The 20946-nt window shown below is 33.7% G+C and overlaps 3 protein-coding genes across 6 annotated transcripts; 2 read left to right on the plus strand and 1 right to left on the minus strand.

Moving 5' to 3' along the window:
* Positions 1-5347, plus strand: LOC117683945 (uncharacterized). 4 transcript variants are annotated; one of them, XM_066066840.1, is made up of 5 exons: positions 1-271; positions 848-915; positions 4552-4614; positions 4996-5049; positions 5148-5347. In XM_066066840.1, the coding sequence occupies exons 1-5, from the start codon at positions 213-215 to the stop codon at positions 5345-5347; spliced, it is 444 nt and encodes a 147-aa protein (XP_065922912.1). In that variant the 5' UTR covers positions 1-212. The 4 variants fall into 4 exon arrangements, with proteins under 4 accessions (XP_065922912.1, XP_065922910.1, XP_065922911.1 ...); XM_066066838.1 differs by lacking the exon at positions 1-271 and adding an exon at positions 279-510; XM_066066839.1 differs by lacking the exons at positions 1-271; positions 4552-4614 and adding an exon at positions 279-510.
* LOC117684328 (putative nuclease HARBI1) lies at positions 5051-8467 on the minus strand. The gene is made up of 4 exons (XM_066066837.1): positions 8038-8467; positions 6391-6503; positions 6116-6227; positions 5051-5947 (listed from the first exon to the last, which is right to left on the minus strand). Exons 1-4 carry the CDS (start codon positions 8465-8467, stop codon positions 5559-5561), a joined length of 1044 nt encoding a protein of 347 aa, XP_065922909.1. The 3' UTR covers positions 5051-5558.
* Positions 8468-12831: 4364 nt separating this feature from the next.
* LOC105348981 (pre-mRNA splicing regulator USH1G) lies at positions 12832-16375 on the plus strand. The gene is made up of 2 exons (XM_011458606.4): positions 12832-13126; positions 14649-16375. The coding sequence occupies exons 1-2, from the start codon at positions 12963-12965 to the stop codon at positions 15940-15942; spliced, it is 1458 nt and encodes a 485-aa protein (XP_011456908.2). The 5' UTR covers positions 12832-12962; the 3' UTR covers positions 15943-16375.
* Positions 16376-20946: the final 4571 nt, after the last annotated feature.

Here is a 20946-nt window from a genome sequence, read left to right on the forward strand (position 1 = left end):
CGCCGCCATAAAACTTTGAGAATTCTCAAAAAAATTCTCAACTCAAGTCTTGAGAATTACTCAGCTAAGAATATTCTCAAAACCACCGCCATAAAGCTACTTGAGAATATTCTTAGCTGAGTAATTCTCAAGACTTGAGTTGAGAATTTTCTCAAATTCATGTTCTCGCGAGACGGTTTTCGCGGATTTTTTTCAACGCATGAAGCGGCCCCATGGAACTCTCTAGTGTTGAAAGAGCAATAAAACGCATTGGACAACGTGTAAACAAAACGTAAGTATACCCTCTTATCGTCTGCTTTTTCATTTAAAAAAACAAAAAATGGACGACAAAGCAATTACGGGTAAACGCCGATCTCAGAATTGGCAAGATGACGAGGAAGTGATGTTAATTGAGGAAGTTAAAACAAGATCGGGGGCCTTGTTCGGCTTGATGAAAGGGAGCGGGGCCAAAGGAAAGCTAAAAGTAACGCGAGAAAGGGAATGGCAACTGATTGCCGATAAATTGAATTCGTTAGTATGAAATTTTGCCGGAAAACTATACTCGTTTGTATAAAATTTAGAATATATAGTTGACAAATTCGTAAAGGTTTAACAGTTTAAGAACATCGTCGAAGTGATTCTTCTTTGCCCGTTTACACACAATTAACTGAATAAATTTATACAAGAAACGTTTTACGATATATATACACTGAGGTGCTTAAAAGAAAGACAAACTAATTATGAGAAAAAAGGATAGATGCATTGGTTATCAGAAGAAAAAAACCCACCGCAACTGACTGATCTATTTTTATCTCTGCTTTGTGGACACTAATAAAGGGGTGGATCATGTATTTCTTGAATATTGTAGACTATACGACACCAAAAGGAGGACCTGGGAGGAGGTTAAGAAAAAATATTATAATGTCAAATCAAGAAGTAAGTATGAATTCATTTTAATTTAAAAGAGTAGGATCTGTATGAATATGAATTCATAACAAATAATTAAATGATTATATGAAATATTGCCAAATTTTACTTGATATGATCTAATTTATTGAGAGCATAACTATTCTTTTTTCAAACATTTGTTGTCACCAGGAACAGGAAATTCTTAACAATTAAGTGCATCACTTAATAAAACATTTTTTAAATGGTTGATGATTTGAAGAAAAAATAGTTAATATGTTCTAATTCGACACAAATTTGACACTTCATTTTTCTTTTTCTTTTTGGAGTTGGGTGTATTTTTTTAGCATAAGTTTTAAATGCATATAAATTATATACAAGTATCATAGTCAGAATACAATTTAATTGAAGCTAGACCTTTGTTTATATATAAGCAGGCATGGACACGATTACTTAAAAAAGTAATTGATTAATAATCGATAACTTCGGGGAATTTTGTGTAATCGATTATTTATCGATTACACTGAGACTCATTTTTGTCCAGTAATCGATTACTTTATAACATGTAATCAATTATTAATAGAATACTTTAGAAAAAATTTCATTAAAATGCGCATGGTACCTGTTCTGAACATATCATATAAAAACTCTTCAAGTTAATTTGGTTTTAGAGTTAAAGGGGTATTTTCATTATGAATGATATGAAAATTTGAGACTTCATATTTCAATCTTCATAAAATAACATTTTATAATTTCTACTGCTTATTCAAATGTCAAATTATAAGCAATTATATATATAGAGCTCTGTCATGTAAACAAGAAAACAACTTTTAGGCAGCCTTGCTTCATGATTTGAATGAATTGTGTTTGGAGCTTGTAATTGTTTTGATTTTTAAAATAGATCCTTATAACTCTCTCTCTCTCTCTCTCTCTCTCTCTCTCTCTCTCTCTCTCTCTCTCTCTCTCTCTCTAATAATTGTCAGTAGCTTAGTGGTTTTTCGGAGCCACACTATGTTAAATAATAAAAAAAAAAATCTGCAAAGAAGTGTGAAACATGGAGTAAACTGATTATCTGATTATGTACTCAATGACATGTGAACCAATATTTATATTTTATGTGAAAGTGGAAAATCATAAAAATGAATATAAACAATTTTATTCAATGAATTGTATTATAAACAACACTTGATGAGTATTTTTTCATACAATAAGTGCTTCACAATATGTTTATGTAAAGAGTAATCGTAAGAAATCAAAAAAGTAATGATAATTACACTAAACTTTTTAGCTGTAATCGATTAAATTACGATTACAAGTAATCGAAAATCTCTTCGATTACAGATTACTGTCGATTACTTGAAAAAGAGTAATCATTACAATCGAATATGATTACTCGATTACCCCATGCCTGAATATAAGGCAACATATAAATTACATATTATATATGAAGAGCAAGATGAAGGTCTAAATTTATAATTAAAATGCATGGAAAAGATAAATGAGTTAAAAATTGTTTTAAAAGAGGCATTTATGATTGGTATCAGATTGTTGGTTTATACTGATTATAGACAAATTATATTACATTCATATTTTTTAGTAGTTTTTACTTTATACTATATATTGTCATAGGCAAAGAAAAGCTGGATGGAGTTAAACGCCCAAAAACTGGTGGTGGTCCCCCTCTCCCCCCTCTCACACAAGGAGAGGAGACATTTCTGCGTCTTGCAGATGGAGAGCCACATCTCTCTGGTCTACAGGGGGGTATTGATACAGATGGCAATTTGATTATTATTTAATTTTTTTTAATTCTTCAAAAAAGAAGAAGTGGAAAACCAATCAACCTTGATTGTTATATCAGATGAAATCATTTTAAATGTTAAAAATTTATGACTTGTTAACTTGCTATGGAAGTTTCCATTGACTACTGTACATTCTCTTATTGGAAGCATTTAATTATTTCTTAGCTCCAAGCATGTCTTCAGTTTCTCAGACAGTTGACCCTGCAGGTGACCACCTCGAACAAGGTACAATTTAATACCATTAGTTAACTTTCTCAATTATAAAATTAACATCAAACCATTTTAAGTTTTTTATAAATGGTCAACAATGAGATAGATTTCATTTGAAAAAAAAAAACTTTTAAAAGATTACACTAGTCTTAGTTTGTATATACATGTGTATCGATTATAGCTGCAGAACTGTAGGCTAGCTCTGAGGAAAATTCAGTTTGATGGTCAGTCAACCCAAATTTTCTGTGGAGCTACAGTTCTGCAGCTCAATAATGTCAATATTAAGGAAAAAAGGATGTTACAACTTTTTAGCTCTTTCATTTTTTTAACTCACCTGAGCTGAAAGCTCAAGAGAGCTTTTCTGATCACTTTTTGTCCATCTGTCTGTCTGTTAACTTTTTAAATTTTCGACTTCTTCTCCAAAACCACTGGGCAAATTTTCAAAAAACTTGGCACAAAGCATCATTGGGTGAATGAGATTCAAGTTCGTTAAAATGAAGGGCGAGACCCTCTTTTAAGGGGAGATAATTAAAATTATTAAAAATTTGTTAGTATTTTTCAAAAAAATAAATCTTCTTCTACGAAACCATTTGGCCAAGAAAACTGAAATTTGTATGGAAGCTTTCTCAGGTAGGGTAGATTCAAGTTTGTTCAAATCATGATCTCGGGGGCAGGGTGGGGCCACAATGTGGGTCAAATTATTACAAAGGAATATTTAGAGTAAATCTTTTAAAATCCTCTTCTCAGAAACTTGTACTTCTCAAATGGTATGTACATGTAGGTCATTGGCCCCAGGGGAGGTCCTGATCCCCCTCGAACAGGAAGTGCCCAAATATCTTGAAAATGGTCAAGATCCCCACCCCACCATATATATTCTTTTTCCGTGGGTCATGTTTGTTCACCTGATATATAGTAAATGACCCCTGGGGAACATCATGAAATTTCAGAAAAAGAAATAATCAAGTTTTAATTAAGCAATATTTACATTTGCAAATATGTTTCTTAATATGAACCTATAGAATAGCGAAAACGTTCAATTCTGTATGAACTTTTTGTGACGTCACAATGATCATATCACGCGCTTATCGCTTATTCGGTTATTCAAAACGTTCTTGATGATTTGTTTTTTTCAAGCGTAAATATAAGTAATAAACAGCAATATTAAAAAGTTCACCAGGATATGAATTTGGTTGGTACGTGATCAAATCTACTGAGAAGCCCTTCGGGCTTCACAGTATTTGATCACGTGACCCGCCAACTTCATATCCCGGTGAACTTTTTAATATTGCTGTTTATTTCATAATTGAATCATTATTTTTTTAAAGATACAGTACTTCTCATAACTGCACCAGTGTGTGCATACAAATTGGGTAATGTTTTCTGTAACGTTTAGCCCATGTGGGTCATCCCTACCACCAGTGATGGCCTCATTCGTTTGGGAGACTGTATAATCGCCCTGATTATAATTACATCTTGTTTGTATGTGGCTCCATAAAGCTGATTTTATCATACCTATTGTTGCTCAGGTGAGCGATGTGGCCCATGGGCCTCTTATTAAATAAAGTATTTCTTGTCTTCAAGCTACCATTTACTGGTTTAATGAACATATCTTTGTCTGTAGTTGGAGAATGAAAAACTGATGGAATTGTTATTTCAGGTTCAGAAGAACAGTGTTTGACAGATACGCCTACCATTAGTACGGTTACCTCAGTTGAGAAAGGTACATGATGTTTATTTAATTTTTAATTACATTCAAATCAAATATCAGAGCTACATGCACATGTAGTTCATTAAATTCATAAATAATCTGCCTGATGTTACGTTTGAATTTTGTACATGTTGATTTCATTTTAAACATCAAATGACCGTTTTTATCTACAATTAATAGCAAAAAATTAAATTATAAGCAATGAAATGAATATTTATTAGTTTTATATGATATAAAATGGTTTGGAACACATAAAGGTTTTATAAACCGCTTCGTGGTTTATTACCGGTAAGTGTAAACTGCCCCAAACCATTTTATATCGCATAAAACTAATAAATATTAAATTCATTCCTTAAATAGATTTTGATCATTTTTAATTTTTTTTACTTAAAGTTCCAACAGTTCAAGTGAATCATGGAGTGAAACGAAAAGGAAAGACAGATGCAGGTTTGTAATAAACTTACATGTATTTATTACTAATCAGTGTCTTTTTCTTTTTGAAAGCTGTCAAAACATTGCAACTCAAAATTGGAATTCAATTACAGGAGAAGGCAAAAGAAGAAGATATGAGGACCTAGAGGAGAAGAACTTGTTATTAGACAACAAAAGACTGGAGGAGGAATTACACAGGGTTCAAGAGGAGAGAGAAGTTCTGGCATTAAAGAAAGAGGTCTTGTTGTTAAAGAAACAGAAACTTTTAGGAGAGATCCAAACTCTATATCCCAGTTTTCTAGCCGAGTTGTAATTATCTTTGTATTTGTTAGCTTATTTGTATACTGTTAGAGAGAGAGAGAGAGAGAGAGGAGAGAGAGATTGGGAATGATAATAATGATACACAATGTCATGTTTAAATACAGATAAAATAAACAAAAATGTTTCGTTATCAACAATTGATTCATTAATGACAGGCATTTAATGACAAGTCCACAATGATGTCACCCTGAGTAGCTAGGATTTCAAAAAAATGATTGTGTAATGGAGGCTCTCTTTGCCACCCCATCAGCTCTTGGATGTGCGTTTATAACTGCTTGTTGGCAATCTGCTACATTCAGTTCCCTGCAGTCACCACTGATAATTGTATCCCCCCTCTCAATGCCTATGTTATGTAGGATACAGCATGCGGTAATGTATGACACTGCCTGGTCTGGAGACGTGCGGAGGCCAAAATGTAGAGCCTGAAATTTTCTTTTCATTATCCCGAAAGTCTGCTCAATGAGCACTCGTGTTCGGCAGAGACTTGAGTTGAACCTCTCTTCAGACTGGGTCCGAGGGGTTAGATACGGAGTCATAAGGTACCTGGATAGGGGATACCCAGAGTCTCCCAATAAAATGCCATCGTAGTCACCTGCATTAAAATAAATGTTCATGATGGTACATGTACATAAGTATGCATCATAATCCATTGCTTATTATACAGTTTTAGTTATACATGTATTTAGTTTTACAAAAGAATTGTCAACATAGTACTGTACAATCAAGTTATTACATGTAGTATGATTGAAGGGATAGTTACCGTTTTCAAATTTTTGATAGAGACCAGAGGTTCTCCAAATCCTTGCATCATGGCAGGAACCAGGCCAACGGGCACACAATGATGTGATTCGAAAATTTGGATCACATACCATCTGAAATTTCCAAAAAAGCTGTGATCATTTCATTATTTATTATTGTCATAGAAACCCATAAGTTTGCTTTTAATTGTATTTAAACAATATCTTTTTTTAAGAGAATTTTAGAGATGTGAGATTAGGTATGCATATGCATGTATCTGCATGTTTTAATGAGTACCTGAACATTAAGACTATGGAAACCTTTCCTATTCACATAGTCTGCCTCATTAGCTGTTGGTGTTGAAATGCGAATTTGGGTACCATCAACGCATCCTATAACTTTAGGGAATCCTGTCAAAAATAAATGATTTAAGTTAAAATAACATCTTCCCTGTTATTAGAATACATTTTTCTGTCATCCATCTGTCATTATAAACTTTTCACATTCTCAACTTATTATTTTGAACCACTGGGTATATTTGGATCAAACTTAGCACATTTATATGCATCATTTGGTGAAGGTGATGCAATTTCATTTTCATTGAATGGCAATTTTTAAAAAAAATTTTTAAAAATTTTTAAAATTTAGAATTGTGTGTGGGAGCATCCTCATGAAGTATATTTTTAAGTTTTTTCAAATCATGACCCCATCCCCCCAAGCCCCCCCCCCCCCCCCCCCCTCCGTAAGGAAGAGGCCATAACGGGGTGTTATATAAATAATGCCAATGTATATGCCTTATAACTCTAACTGTACTGTAGATCAAAGCCTAATAATCTTATATATATATATATATCTTGATAAAATAAAGTAAACCAATTGTACTATCAATCCTTTTTTCCACTGCTCTTCATATATTTTATCAACAGTTGTTCTATTTCATTGTGCATAAAATTATGTTAAATTTTGAAAATATTATAAATAACATTTTTGGGAAGTCTGCATAATAGTGAGCATTATAATTTGAGAAAAAAAAATTAAAAAAAAATGTAAATACTTTCTTTTTTTTAAATAAAGTTAGTTGAAATTGAATATTGAATATGAATTCTGTTTTTTTTAAATTAGTTCTATTTTTTTTACTCAGATTTGAAAGTTTAAAGTTAAATGATACCTAGTTTTATATTTCTACAACAATTTCATGTTAGCAATGAGGAAGATGGAACATTTGTTAATTAAAATGCAACTGTATATATATGGATTATCGCATTAACTCAATTATCATTATCTTTTAATCTATAGACTGATAAATGTGTGTGAATTTTAATGTTGATATGAACTAGTATAAATAATTTAAATGAAATAGTGTTAATGAAAATAAGTGGTAGTAGAGGACAATTATGTAGGTGCAGTTGTGTTCAACAAATTGATGTTAATTGACTTGTGGTTATGAGGTATTTAATTTTAATTGCACATGCATAAAATATAGAAACTTCTTAAAACCTTATCACACTGCCCCCCCCCCCCCCTTACTCACACACACACACAATTTGCAAATTGTTTAATCTATCATTTTATTTGATTGACAGAAGTTTTTGTTCACTCAGAAAGTTTAAATAGGATAAGAATATATTTTCATTTTGCGAAATAGGAAAGTGTTTGTATTTTTGTTCCATATGTATTTAATTCTACTCCGGTGTAATTTTATTCATTTACTAAAAGGTGGATCCGCCCTTATTTTGTTTCTTATCAAGTACTCCCCCTTGCATCTAAACTCTCGTTACGAAGGAAAACACTAAGGTGCTATTTTTGCACACGGCTTTTTCATCGAGTCAGTATGAGTTTGGTCTTCGGAAAAATTGCATGTAACATGTGGCGGTACAGTGTAAGAGACAAGGAATTTTATTTGAAAAAGTAAGATATTAGTGTTTGCAATGTTTGTGCTTTCACCTGCAACTCGTCTGAAGCCCTCCTTCACTTTCGTTGCAATTTCTCCAACAGGGAAGACGAGTGTAGCTTGCGCAAAAACAGCAATGATGGCAGCAGCGACAGCCTTGACCGATCTTCCTACTGAGGATTCGGAAATCCCGAGGCTGTCTCCAATCAGCCGAAGATGGGCCCCAGTTGCTACAAACCGTAGAAACAGCAACACTTGCAACAGTGGAGGCACTGGACTGTTCCTTTTGGTCGCTGTTACGAGTTGGTCGGAAACACCATTCACAAGGAAGTGAATGGTGTCGGGGCGAAATCTATAGCGCTGGTAGATTTCAAAGTCATCCAACGACTCCAAGGGATTACTACGATCTCTAAAAACCCTTGGTCGGACTAAAACATGACGTCGTCTGCGATTTCTTGCTAATCGTCTGTGTACGGCAGCCATTTTGTTTGCTTGAGAAAATTCTTAAGTCTACTTTTTTGTATACTCAAATATTTGAGAATAAAACAGAATTTGAGAATTTTTATTTTGCTCAACTTTTTTATGGCGGCGACTGAGTCTGAGAATTGAGGTGTTGAGAATATTCTCAGACTTGAGAACATTCTCAGACTTAAGAATGTTTTATGGCGGTGGACCCGAGTTAAAAGATGTGCATTGGGGAGCAGGCTTTTAACATAAATATATTCATAGAATTTCAGCTATTTGCCCAAATATAAGTGCCTGTATGATTCTTCAAAATTATGAATTCTTGGTTTAACTATGACATGAGAATGTTGTTCTTAGATATTTCAATAGTTGAAAAGTTAATTAATTAAAGTTAATGTTTAACCACCTTATTTAAATTATTAAGAAAATGAAAAGGACACAACGCATTCTGGAATTCTGTTTTGCTGTTTTCGAATGGCATATTTGAAGGTATATCGTCTTCTTCACGTTGATTTTCCACTTTTATAGTTTAAAAAACTTATGAAAGAATATCACAAAACATGAATCTAAATCATGAAGTATTTTATGTTTGACGAATAGGTGAGACATATAACTAACCGTGCATGGCCACAAAATTGTAAAATTAGGTCAGGGTTATTTAAAATACAATTCAAAAATATGCATACTAACAAGGCAACAGAAATCTCTAGTTTAAATGGCAATGAGTCAATTTCTCTTCCTGTTATGGTGTAATTGATAAACAATCAACAAATCAAATTTAGAAAATTGATGTTAACTTTGTGAAAGAACAACATTAAATTGAAGTTTCCTTTTTAGCCAACCTGAAAAAACCCCCTAAAGTTGACTTCTCTGATTGAAAAAAAGTATATTATCTGTATTTAGGTCCACCATTCATTGTAGAATTCAGAACATCTAAAAATTAAAAAGAAAACCTTTAAAATTTTATATAACAATTGATCCTGAACTATTGGAATTAGTCAGCTATTGGTCAGGGGTTTAGAGAGAGAGAGAGAGAGAGAGAGAGAGAGAGAGAGAGAGAGAGAGAGAGAGAGAGAGAGTTTGCATCCCTATGGATAAAATTACTCAAGAAAGCACAAACTGAATTTGACATTTTTCCACCGGAGCTATAATATTTAAGCTATAAAAGATTTACGTTTAGTCTAAACTAATAAATATATATTTTATTAGTCTAGACTATAAACGTAAATCTTTTATAGCTTACGTAATGCATGCACATTAGTTATGTTAATTAAAAAGACTTGGTTGATCCTCGAGACATATAGATTAATTATAGGTAGGAAATAACATTTTAATACTCAGAGAATAAATAAACTTTTTCATTATTCACAACTAATATACCAACCTAAAATCTCTTTGATACATTAAATGTTTTAATATGTATATACTTTACATTTTCGCTACGCTAACAGACTACGCTATCATTTTTATTTAAAAGAAAAAATATTTTGTGGCAATATTTGAACATCCACAAAATCAATTTGAATGGCTGCTTCATTAACATATATTACCAGTATTCATATTCCTGAAATGGGGTGAGTATTTATATCCCTGAAATGGGGCGATAATTTTGACGGTAAAACGGCAAATGTAGCAGTTATTTCTATTTATAACAACTCATCATGACAATTTTGAAAAACTGGTATGTAGGAGATAACTCACTGAGTAAAAAGTTTAAAAGACGAGTTCTCTCTAATCTTGGCATTCCATGATTACATACATACAATGATACATACAATGATTATTAAATGCAATCAAGACAATCGATCTTGTAGATATAACCTCAATCAATTTTGATAAAAGTTATGAGTAGTTGGTCATATGGGAAATTGTGTAAAATTGATACCAATTCATAAAATAAAAATAAAAAATATACTTCAATCAAATTTACGAAATCTAACTTAAAATCTTAATGGCAGTGGCTATGTGGATATTTTCATGGTCTCTTTGAAAAAAACAACACACCAAGGTCAAAAGATTAAGTGTCCTTGGATCTACTGATAAGCCCTTCATGAAGGATTGGCGGAGTATGACCTTGCAATGTCAGTGTGTCGCTCAAAATCTGGTTATTACAGTGCTTTAAGAATCCGAAACACTTTAATATCTTGACGAGCAATCAGATTTGAAGTAGGTATCAGCATCCTGAAGGATGACAAAGAATTAGATGTTCCTTCCAGCAAACAAAGTAGTAAAAACCATTGCATGTAGGATAGTGAAGAAGGATATTATTTCGTGCGATGGAACAAACTATCGCACGAGACTTTTAAGAGATTTCAATGGGCAAGGCCATTTTTAGACAGTTTTGGTCTCTTTTTGAAGAAAAGTTTTTTAAATTATAAAAATATGGGAAAATATCCCAAATCAAATAATATGGAATTTTGTTAACTTTGATAATAGTTCATAGCTAAACAACTCGTCTTTTACATTTTAAGGTAGATCTGCTGACCATCAAGTCTCCTTTATTCAAGGGACGCACTCTTCCTTTTGACATCTTCTCTAGCTGCTCCTCTCCCCTACCCAATAGCTTACGATCCATTCTGTTCCTCTCCTCTAGCTAATGGTTTACGATTCAACTCTGCTCCTCTCCCCTAGCCAATGGCTTACGATCCACTCTGCTCCTCTCCTCTAGCTAATGGTTTACGATTCAGCTCTGCTCCTCTCCCCTAGCCAATGGCTTACGATCCACTCTGCTCCTCTCCCCTAGCCATTGGCTTACGATCCACTCTGCTCCTCTCCTTTAGCCAATGGCTTACGATCCATTCTGCTCCTCTCCTCTAGCTAATGGTTTACGATTCAACTCTGCTCCTCTCCTCTAGCTAATTGTTTACGATCCACTCTGCTCCTCTCCCCTAGCCAATGGCTTACGATCCATTCTGCTCCTCTCCCCTAGCCAATGGCTTACGATCCACTCTGCTCCTCTCCCCTAGCCATTGGCTTACGATCCACTCTGCTCCTCTCCTTTAGCCAATGGCTTACGATCCATTCTGCTCCTCTCCTCTAGCAAATGGTTTACGATTCAACTCTGCTCCTCTCCTCTAGCTAATGGTTTACGATCCACTCTGCTCCTCTCCTCTAGCCATGGAATTTAAGGACATCCCTTTTCTACTTAAGGGTTATAAAGTTTGAAAATATACATAAATCTTAATTAAAATTCCGATGTGCTTTAAGTTCAAAAAAGAAATCCGTATTATAATCTTAATTTATAAACGAATATTTGGTTATGGTTTGGGACTCTAGTTCAAGTTTTGCAAAATTAATAAATATGTCAAAGTGCAGTCGGAAATGATGAGTATTTATCAATTTCCCCTTTTCAATATGAGGAATTTAGTTGTAGCGAAAAGTTCACACTGTAAGCAATTATAGCTCTATAGATATACATGTACTTAATTGGTCCAATATGAAAATTGTTGTTTTAAAAATTCTGGCAATTTGTGTAGCCAGTAGTATTTTGAAGTACAAAGCCTGTCTTAAATTATCCCAAAATTCTTACAGGTACTCATTAGAATTACAAATGTATTAACAACTGCATCATCTACGCAGTCGTCGCTCTTTGATGCACTCTGACAAGGAAGAAAATTGTGTTATATATATATATATATATATATATATATATATATATATATATATATATATATATATATATATATATATATATATATATATATATATATATATATTTATATATATATATATAATTTTTTCCAAGTAATTTAAAATAGTTTAATAGGCATACATTTTGATGCTTTTTCCTGAAACTGAATTTTCACTTTTCACAGATGAGACCAAATCGACTTTAGAATAAAACATCCATAAATCATCAAATTGGAACTTTTTCCGTGTATTTAGTACCTACCCGCCGATATCACCGTTACAACATAAATCACATAATGTATGCACACATGTAATATGCAACTCTATGTGGCTACACTGCAGTTATAGATTGTCTTTAGGGGTCTTTAGGGGGTTAGCCTAAATACAACCTCTAAAGGTCCCATTTAAAAGGTTGTCCAACAGTCGTGAAGTGGGTTATTCAGACACTAGAAAAACTCTTGATGGACCAATACTGGGTTCAATAACAATTCTTTCGGACCTAGAATGTTTTATTGCGCAAGTCTGCGATGCCTTGTAAGGACTGTAATTTATATACCACATCAAACTGTAAAGTTTATCCACATGCACGCTCCACAAATACGTATTTCATTGACAAGCTTACGACGAAGTTTTGTTAGCTCAGAGGTTAACAGAGATTAAAATAAATTGAACAGGTATTCGATGTACCTGAGCTTATCAGCGAATTCACATGAAGTCATGAATATGCATGAGGGTTCGTTGAAACTGTTCAAATCGCCGACAATCCCATTCGGTGATTGCAGCACGGTACATGACAGACGGCAGTGAACAACGATAAGAGAGAAAAGAAACGACCATCCATAGCTGATCTGTCATTTGTTATGTAATCATTAACGCCAAAACAATGGACGACAAATTCCACCGAGCAGCCAAGGATGGCTATTTGGACATTCTGCGAAGCGCCACCAAGAAGGACCTGAACGCCTTCGATGAGGATGGGATGACACCGACTCTGTTCGCGGCGGCTTATGGGAATCTGGACGCCATGAGGATGATTGTGGGCAGGAGGTATGGGTTTAACTTTTAAGCAGTTTGTAACAGATGAGATTGGGGTTTATGAGAAGAACTGATGAATTGTTTGAATTAAATACACATGATGCGTAGCTATCAGAATATTACATGTACATACAATCTCGGCGAGATATCATCCTTAGATAAGTTCATTTGTAGATCAAAGTCCCAAATGCATATTTCTGAATTGAAGGGACAACAAATTGCATGTTCCTTGTTTTAAAAAAATGTGTTGGCTTTTTGGTTAGCTATGAAGGTTCTGGTTTTTTATTTCAATGAAATAAATTTTACATCAAAACTATGTTCGTACACGCCTTTAATCTTTCTATTTTAATTTGAAGACAGTTCGCTGTAAAGAGTTTTACATTAGAGCTGATATAATGTAACCATGCTGTGTTTTATCCAGGTGTCGTGTTGACTCAAGATAAATTTCATACGTTATCAACGAAAAATCAATATGTACGGAAATATTTGGTTGGTCTTGCCAAGGCGCATATAGTCTTTCACAAACTTCAATTTGGAGAATAAATCTCATTTTCTTCATTTTTATCAACATCAAAACACAGATGAATTAAACGCGGTTTGAATTGTTAAAGGATACAAATTGTGTTTTAATTTTTCTACTTTGTCACTTTTTATCGAGGACAAAATATCATAGTTGATCGATAGTGCTGACTTCGGAAGAGGAAGTAAGATGACTGACTTTGCTTTTCTTGGCGAATCTCCAAATTATTGGATAAATAAACTTATTTTTAATATAGGCTCATCTATAATGCCACACTACCAAACATATACATGTAGAAATAACACAGCGCTATTTGGTAACCAAAATAGCAACTGATACTTAAATTAAATCTTGGTTTACTAGTATATACTCTAAATTGAGAAAGGTAGCAACGGTTTATCACAAATTCAATGTGTTTGATAATTTATCGATACCGGTACCCCCGTTTTGGACAAACAATACCGAATCTTCCTTCGAAAACCCGGCCCGACCGTTTCGACTTAAAAGCGCGAGTCCAGTATTGAAGAACTAAATTGATTTTCTCCACCTGACATAATAAAAGATAGCATTCACCAAATAATCGGGGGAGATTTTGTTCCAGTTTCCCCCCTATCACTTTTCCACATACTTTGAAATAGTTAAGACCCATTGAAATGGGCCTTTATTTTGGCTTGGTTGGCCCTTGTATCTATCGAATAAGAACCTAGAAACGCCAGATCATTCCAGATAATAAATCAAGAGGCATGTCGATTGAAGCATGTTGTATAATCCGATTTATGTTGAAAAATAGTCCATTCCCTATTTACCTAGGCGTTTTGTTTTATGGGTTAATCGATTGAGTCACGAAACTTCTGCGATAAATTTATCTAATGTGGGAAATTATTGACGTGGTTAAATATGATTGTTGCTTTTTCTTCAATTTAATACGTTAAAAAAATTCAACAACCTTATAATTGGGTAATATTAGAAAAGCATTAATGGTTGTCCAATATATCAGTGTTCTTTTAATTTTAGTGGTGACCCTGACAAATGTGATCTTCAAGGGTTTACCGCCCTCCACCACGCAGCGAAAAATGGGCAGACGAATATCGTCTCCTTTCTTGTCAACTTCGGCTGCAATATCTGGGCTCTGGATAATGACCATCATTCGGCCTTGGATATCGCCATGTTAGACGACAAAGTAGATATCATCTCTCTGCTGGACGATGCACAATCCAAACAGCAGCAGAAGAATCCAAAAATGGTGCAGCATCTGCGGGAAAAGGCGACCAAAGAAGCTGAACAGAATATCAAGCGAATGGAGAGAAGACAAAGAGAAGCTGCTAAGCATGCAGAAAGGGAGGAACGGCGGTTGCAGGAAGAATCGAATCCTGATTTCAAACCTCCCAGCAAAAATATTATTAAAACCTTAACAATGAGACTAAAATCAAAAAAGAAACTACCGACGACAACCATTGGAAATACTACTTTTTCCCAAATCGCACAACCTACTAGGCGAGGGGTTGGTGGAGTGCAAAGAAAGATTTCGCAAAAGCAAGGCGGTCAACAAGAATTCGGACTACCTGGTGATTTTCACGTTAGTGAAAATATTGACGGCAAACGAACACTTCGTTCTTTAGCTGGAACAACAGGTGTGCGAAAAGGTTCTGATATAATGTACGTGACAAACCGAGAGGCAGAGCCCGGTACACGAAAACCGCTGTCCGGCGTGTTTCCTGGAGTTAATGGAGTTTCCGGGAGTAGTTCCAAATGGAAAAGTGAATCCGATCTGCTAGATTCGGGTGTAGACAGTATTGATTCGGGAGGATTCGATGAAGAGGAAGAAAAACCGGGAATGTTCTCAAGACCACACTTTGGGAAAATTGCTTTTTTAACGAAAGTAGGAGGGACTCTTAACGCAATGGGTCGTTCGGTTTCTGCTGATTTCTTAGATAACCCGGATCAAGGTTTTGATGATGTTATGAACGGAAACCGTGAGAGCGGAAGTTCCGAGAGTCTTGAACAAAATGGCGTCATCGATGACGATCAAAATGTTCCTTGGAACCCGGATGAAGTGTGCTCTGATGATGAAGACGAAGAAACGGCGTTTTCTGATTTGATCCGGTTCTTAGCCTCTTGTGATTTAAGCCCTTATATTCACTTATTCACGGATCAAGACGTAGATTTAAGCACTTTGATGACATTATCTGAAGAAGATCTAGAGGAATTAGGTTTGAAACTGGGACCGCGCCGAAAGCTTCAAAAAGCGATCAAAACCAGAAAAGAACTGCTTTCAGTACCCACAGCAATAAAAGACTCTTACCTATAAACTCACTATGTTGTGAACTAAGTAAGATAAACTTAACAGACTGTTTCATCATGACAAAAACTATTCTGTTTAATTAGTTGCATTTTTCAAACCATTCAACGACATTTTTGTAATTTAAAAGATACGAGAACAGTAAGGAAATCCGAAGTTTTACATACTTGATTTATATTGGCTGCTAAATCGAATTTCTATCCCTGGCATTGGTGTTGATAATCTTAGGCTGAAGTCACACACGCAACATGTATCGTCTTGAAAGATTATAAATATTGTCGTGCACATCAAATATTTCACAGTAATTAACTTACAGGTAACGTTGTGTTAAATAAAAGGATACTAGTATTCATTCGTGTACAAAAGGGTCAGAGACAGGAAAAGGACATTTCACGTTGTATGGCTACATGTATATCGCAGAACTATTATTTTTTAAACAGATTCAAAAAAGTATTATGTATACCGTATATATTTTGCATTTATCATTTTATTTCATTCAACCTAATTTTGCTCGTGGCATTTATGAAGTTTTAAATTATCAGATATGTGAATATGTATTACGATTCAATTCATTTTATGATGAAATTAACCAGAAAGGAAAGATTTGTGGCACAAAATACCAGTGACACCAATTTTGTTTCATAATGCATGTGTATCATCGAGTTTTAACAATCAAAGGTATGGGAGGACGAAGAATCAAAATAGTTTTAATTTGTATGACATTTTGAAAGAGAAAGTTAAGTGTACCTTTTGTTTATTAAAGAATGTAAATACGATATTCTATTTGTTTTAAATATGAAATATAACCACGTTTTGGGGACGATTTACCAAGCTGTAGGATTGTATTTAATGATCTTTTCATAGAAATTTATATAGGTATTACCAAATATGAATGTTTTAAACAGCTTTATGGACATTTTTACTCGACCTGAACATTTTTTATCCTTGATTGTGATAAGGACCCCACCCCCTTTTTGACCATCTTATCTCAACTTAACTTTTTAAAAATATTTTTGGAAAAAATACTCTTTTTTCAAATACTGGTAATTAAAGAACATTGTTTTTTTTAATATTTCCAAATATTTTCAGCAAAATATTTTTACAGAATAATTAACGTGATGGGAATATATAGTTAATAATTATAGTTAAATGGTTCCTTATCAAGTTAATGCATAGATTATCATTCCAGGTAACACAAAAGATTAAGGAGTGTCCTAATTAATTTTTTGATACCGTAATCAATCCATACGAACAGTCAAGATTTTACTGTATCCCGTTTTATTTGTGACCGTCATTTTGCAGAAAAGTACTACAGTTGTATAATATCTTGATTTAGTTTAAACTACTCGCTAACTTTTAAGATAATAGTATGTGAATGATAAACTACATGACCTTGTATTTTTATTGACTGTAGCGTTCTCAACGTTCAAAGATAACTGTACATGCATATAGTATAATAGCCATTACATTAAGTGTAGTAATTTTTTTCATGTCCACACCTGAGTTATTGAATTCATACCCAATAAAAACCATACTATGTTAAAACATAAAGGAGGCTTGATGATCATACAACAATCTACCTAACATTTAAAGATATGAATTGTTAAGCGATGGACTTAATTTACTAGAGAAATGATACATATAGTTTACCCTTTAAAATTGGGTATTTTCCTATAATTTTATTTTGAGACCTTCTTTTAATGAAGATCAATGCAGTCTAAAAATGACCACATCCATCGGTTTCTCTTAACTCATTTCATTTAGTCTCATTTGCCTGACAACATCATGGAAAGATTTAAAGTAATGAATACGTTGTACACGAGACTTTTCTATTTGACAAACAGCTTACTATATTAGGGTTTTTGTTTTTGTTTTTTGTTTGTTTGTTTGTTTTTTTTGGTATATTCAAAAAATTATAATTATAATTACTCACTTGCCACAGCTTCGCAACAAATTATTTTTTAATATAAAAAGTTCGTTCCTAGATATCAGAAAAAAATAAGTCGATTATTCTTTATTCATATAATTTGATATCAAGCGCATTTTAGGATAATTCAGAAAATCATCCTATAATATCAAAATTCTATTTTTTTATATCAAGAATTTGATTTATACTTTTTATTTATATAAAATCAACATTATATTACTGATCTACAATACTGGCTACAATTCATGTTTTCATCTTAGGCGTTGATCACCTGGATGCAAATGAATTGTGCAACCAAAACGATGATTTGGAATGCCTCTTGAATGCTAATGAATTCCGAACACAGTTCTCCACTAGGATAAAAGGAGAAGGTATAAAATCAAAGAAGTGAAGTGGAGGTTAGAAAGAGAGTCAGTTCACACCCAAACAAGATTTCTTTCTTTTATTTTTTTTTTCTCGTGACGTCGTTTCGTATCGTATCATAATAGCACGATGTCACAAATGTTGCAAACTATCATCGTTGTCAAACGACAGAAAAACACACGCTGTTATCGGCAAAATTAATTAGAATGATTTTTAAATTACTGATCATCAAGATGGAGAAAGGTGGATTCGAGGCTCGATCGTTTGCGCTCACTCGTGGTGGACTACTTGTCCTACACAAACATACGGACAATGACGCCTGTGGTTGGTAGAATTTCACCATTACATATAAATTAAATTTATATCTGAGCAGTAAGTAGACATTTAGTCTAGTGATAATCAAAAGTCGCAAAATATATGTCATTGTTATGTCATTTTGCAGAGAAAAAATATCATACAGATTAATAGATATCAATGTTCTGTACGGAAAAGAGAATATCGGTCCAAGGAAAGAGAAGTGGATAGTTAGTATTCATATTGCACCTCTTATAACTTGCTAACTCAAGATCACAGTTCATGTCGTCATCGATTGATTGATTGATTGATTGACTGAAATTTCAGATCAAGAAAAAAAGAACTTCCTGTTTGCATTTCTCTTCATGGAGGCGTTGAAGAAATACACGATAACAGAGATCGACCTTACTACACTCCAGAGAATGTGGGGGCAGCACCTCCTGTCCTTAGTCAACAACGGTAGGTACAATAGTGTTTAATGCGTTTGACCGCGTTTTTATATCTCACTTTAAAATTTGATTATTTAAGAATAAATCAGAGAACTCAGAATTGAGGGCGAGTAGTACCGAGAGACAGATTTAAGAATTATTTGATAATTTTTTTTAATTGGTGTTTAAAAATGGAAAAGACCGCTGAGAAATAAGAAAGGATTCTCCACGACAGCGATGAAACAATACTTAAGGTATGTAAAGTATTCATTCAAACTGCTTCTCCATCTTTTCCATGCATTCATCAAATTCTCATTTCATCATAATTAAATTCAGCCTTTATCTCACAATAGTGATCTAAAAGTTAAATTTGTAATCTTCAGACGATTTTATACGGAGGATCTAGCCTAAATATTTTGTTTTCCTCATTATATGTGCTGGTCCGAGTGACAAACTTGATTTTCAATTGAGATCATAAAATAAAGGTCACATATGAATATTCTTAAAGATTTTATAAAATAAGATATAATTCAATAACAGTTGAGGTGTCGATAACGGTTTTATTTGTCAATACTTATATACGTGCCTATATCGTTTACCAAAAGTAGTAATGTATCTCTCCCCATCTTGAAGATCAAACGATTTCAACGCCATCGGAACAGAGACGGCCAGACAAAAATCGACGTACAGGTCACGTGACATCCCGTTGTGTTTCAGAAGACCAAGGATGTACACGAGAAGATTGCGATGACGCTGAGGAATATGTTTGGGTCAGGCGAGCCAAAAAATTTCTTCATGTTGAAATGAGGAGATCCAGTGAAGACTGATTTTACCAATTATTATTTTATTGTGGCGTTTTAGTCATTAGCCATGGTATACTGATGTGGCGTTTTAGTCACTGGCTAAATGAATTTGTTGTAGCGTTTGTCTGTTTTGCTGTAGTGTTTTAATCTCCATACTTCGATAACTTTTTGTGGCGTTTTAGACACAAAAAAAACTTTTTTTAATCCTTTCACACCTTTGTTCTGTTGTATTTTCGGCGATTATTCCAATTCATCTCTATGTTTTGATCTATAAACCACGAAGAGAGTAATGACATAAAAATAAAATCGTACTAAAGTATATCAAATAAAAGAAAGTGCATGCAATCTCCATTAGCATTTCTACAATAATGTTTGCTCTAACTTGTGTATTTATTAACAAAAGTATAAGATTATCAAAATAGCGCCCTCTCTAATACGCCAGGATAGCTAAACATGAAAAATCTACCAGGTCAGGGACTTTGGATCGTCCAGAAACTACCTGTATTACAGGCTGTAAACAAAAAACACCAGGATGATAACGTTGAACAGGCACGTAGTATCTTTTTGAAAGTTGGGGGGGGGGCGACCTATAAGAAATTCTTGACATGCAAAATGGAAAAAAAAATACGCCAATCTTAAAAATCCTAATCCGTGGGGAGGGAGGGGAAGGGTAGGGGACAGTAATGTAAAACTCGTATGAATTACTTTAACGTAATATGAGCTGTATTTGTTCATAATTTTATTTTGCTGCAAAAACCTGCTACTATGATAAGTCTGTATGCAACTTAATTTTTTACGATAAATATGATTTGAAAAAAAATCATTAATTTTGGTCGGAAGAAAGATTTCTCTTCGAAGGAATATATAGCTGATCAACTTTTGTACAGGACGACAATAATTCAATTGTGCTTCAATTAAGGCTTCTTTACAGTTTTTCCAAGAAAAAATATAGAAACAGAACTTTAAAACCATAATGTTTTTGTAATTTTAGTAAAAAATAACAACTTCGTTAAAAAAAATTTCCGGAAAAAGTAGCAGCTTAATATTGCTTTAAAAATACTTCTATGTACGACCAAGTAAGGCAAAATTTATTGATTTACTCAATTCTGATTCTATATTTATGTTAAAAAAACTGGGTAAATATGTGTACGAATCTTTTAATAAGAGGGACAACTTTACCATCAGACGTGAATAAGCG

The sequence above is a fragment of the Magallana gigas genome, chromosome 7, assembly GCF_963853765.1.
Source record: "Magallana gigas chromosome 7, xbMagGiga1.1, whole genome shotgun sequence".
Taxonomy (NCBI): domain Eukaryota; kingdom Metazoa; phylum Mollusca; class Bivalvia; order Ostreida; family Ostreidae; genus Magallana; species Magallana gigas.

Bases quoted from the DNA above. Each gene is read 5' to 3' on its own strand.
- LOC117683945 (XM_066066838.1), top strand. From the start codon at position 320: ATGGACGACAAAGCAATTACGGGTAAACGCCGATCTCAGAATTGGCAA. The intron at 4,615-4,995 runs GTACATGATGTT...TTTTACTTAAAG, and splicing joins GGTTACCTCAGTTGAGAAAG to TTCCAACAGTTCAAGTGAAT. The intron at 5,050-5,147 runs GTTTGTAATAAA...ATTCAATTACAG, and splicing joins AAAAGGAAAGACAGATGCAG to GAGAAGGCAAAAGAAGAAGA.
- LOC117684328 (XM_066066837.1), bottom strand. From the start codon at position 8,467: ATGGCTGCCGTACACAGACGATTAGCAAGAAATCGCAGACGACGTCAT. The intron at 6,228-6,390 runs GTACTCATTAAA...TGGAAATTTCAG, and splicing joins TCCATAGTCTTAATGTTCAG to ATGGTATGTGATCCAAATTT. The intron at 5,948-6,115 runs GTAACTATCCCT...ATTTTAATGCAG, and splicing joins CTATCAAAAATTTGAAAACG to GTGACTACGATGGCATTTTA.
- LOC105348981 (XM_011458606.4), top strand. From the start codon at position 12,963: ATGGACGACAAATTCCACCGAGCAGCCAAGGATGGCTATTTGGACATT. The intron at 13,127-14,648 runs GTATGGGTTTAA...TTTTAATTTTAG, and splicing joins AGGATGATTGTGGGCAGGAG to TGGTGACCCTGACAAATGTG.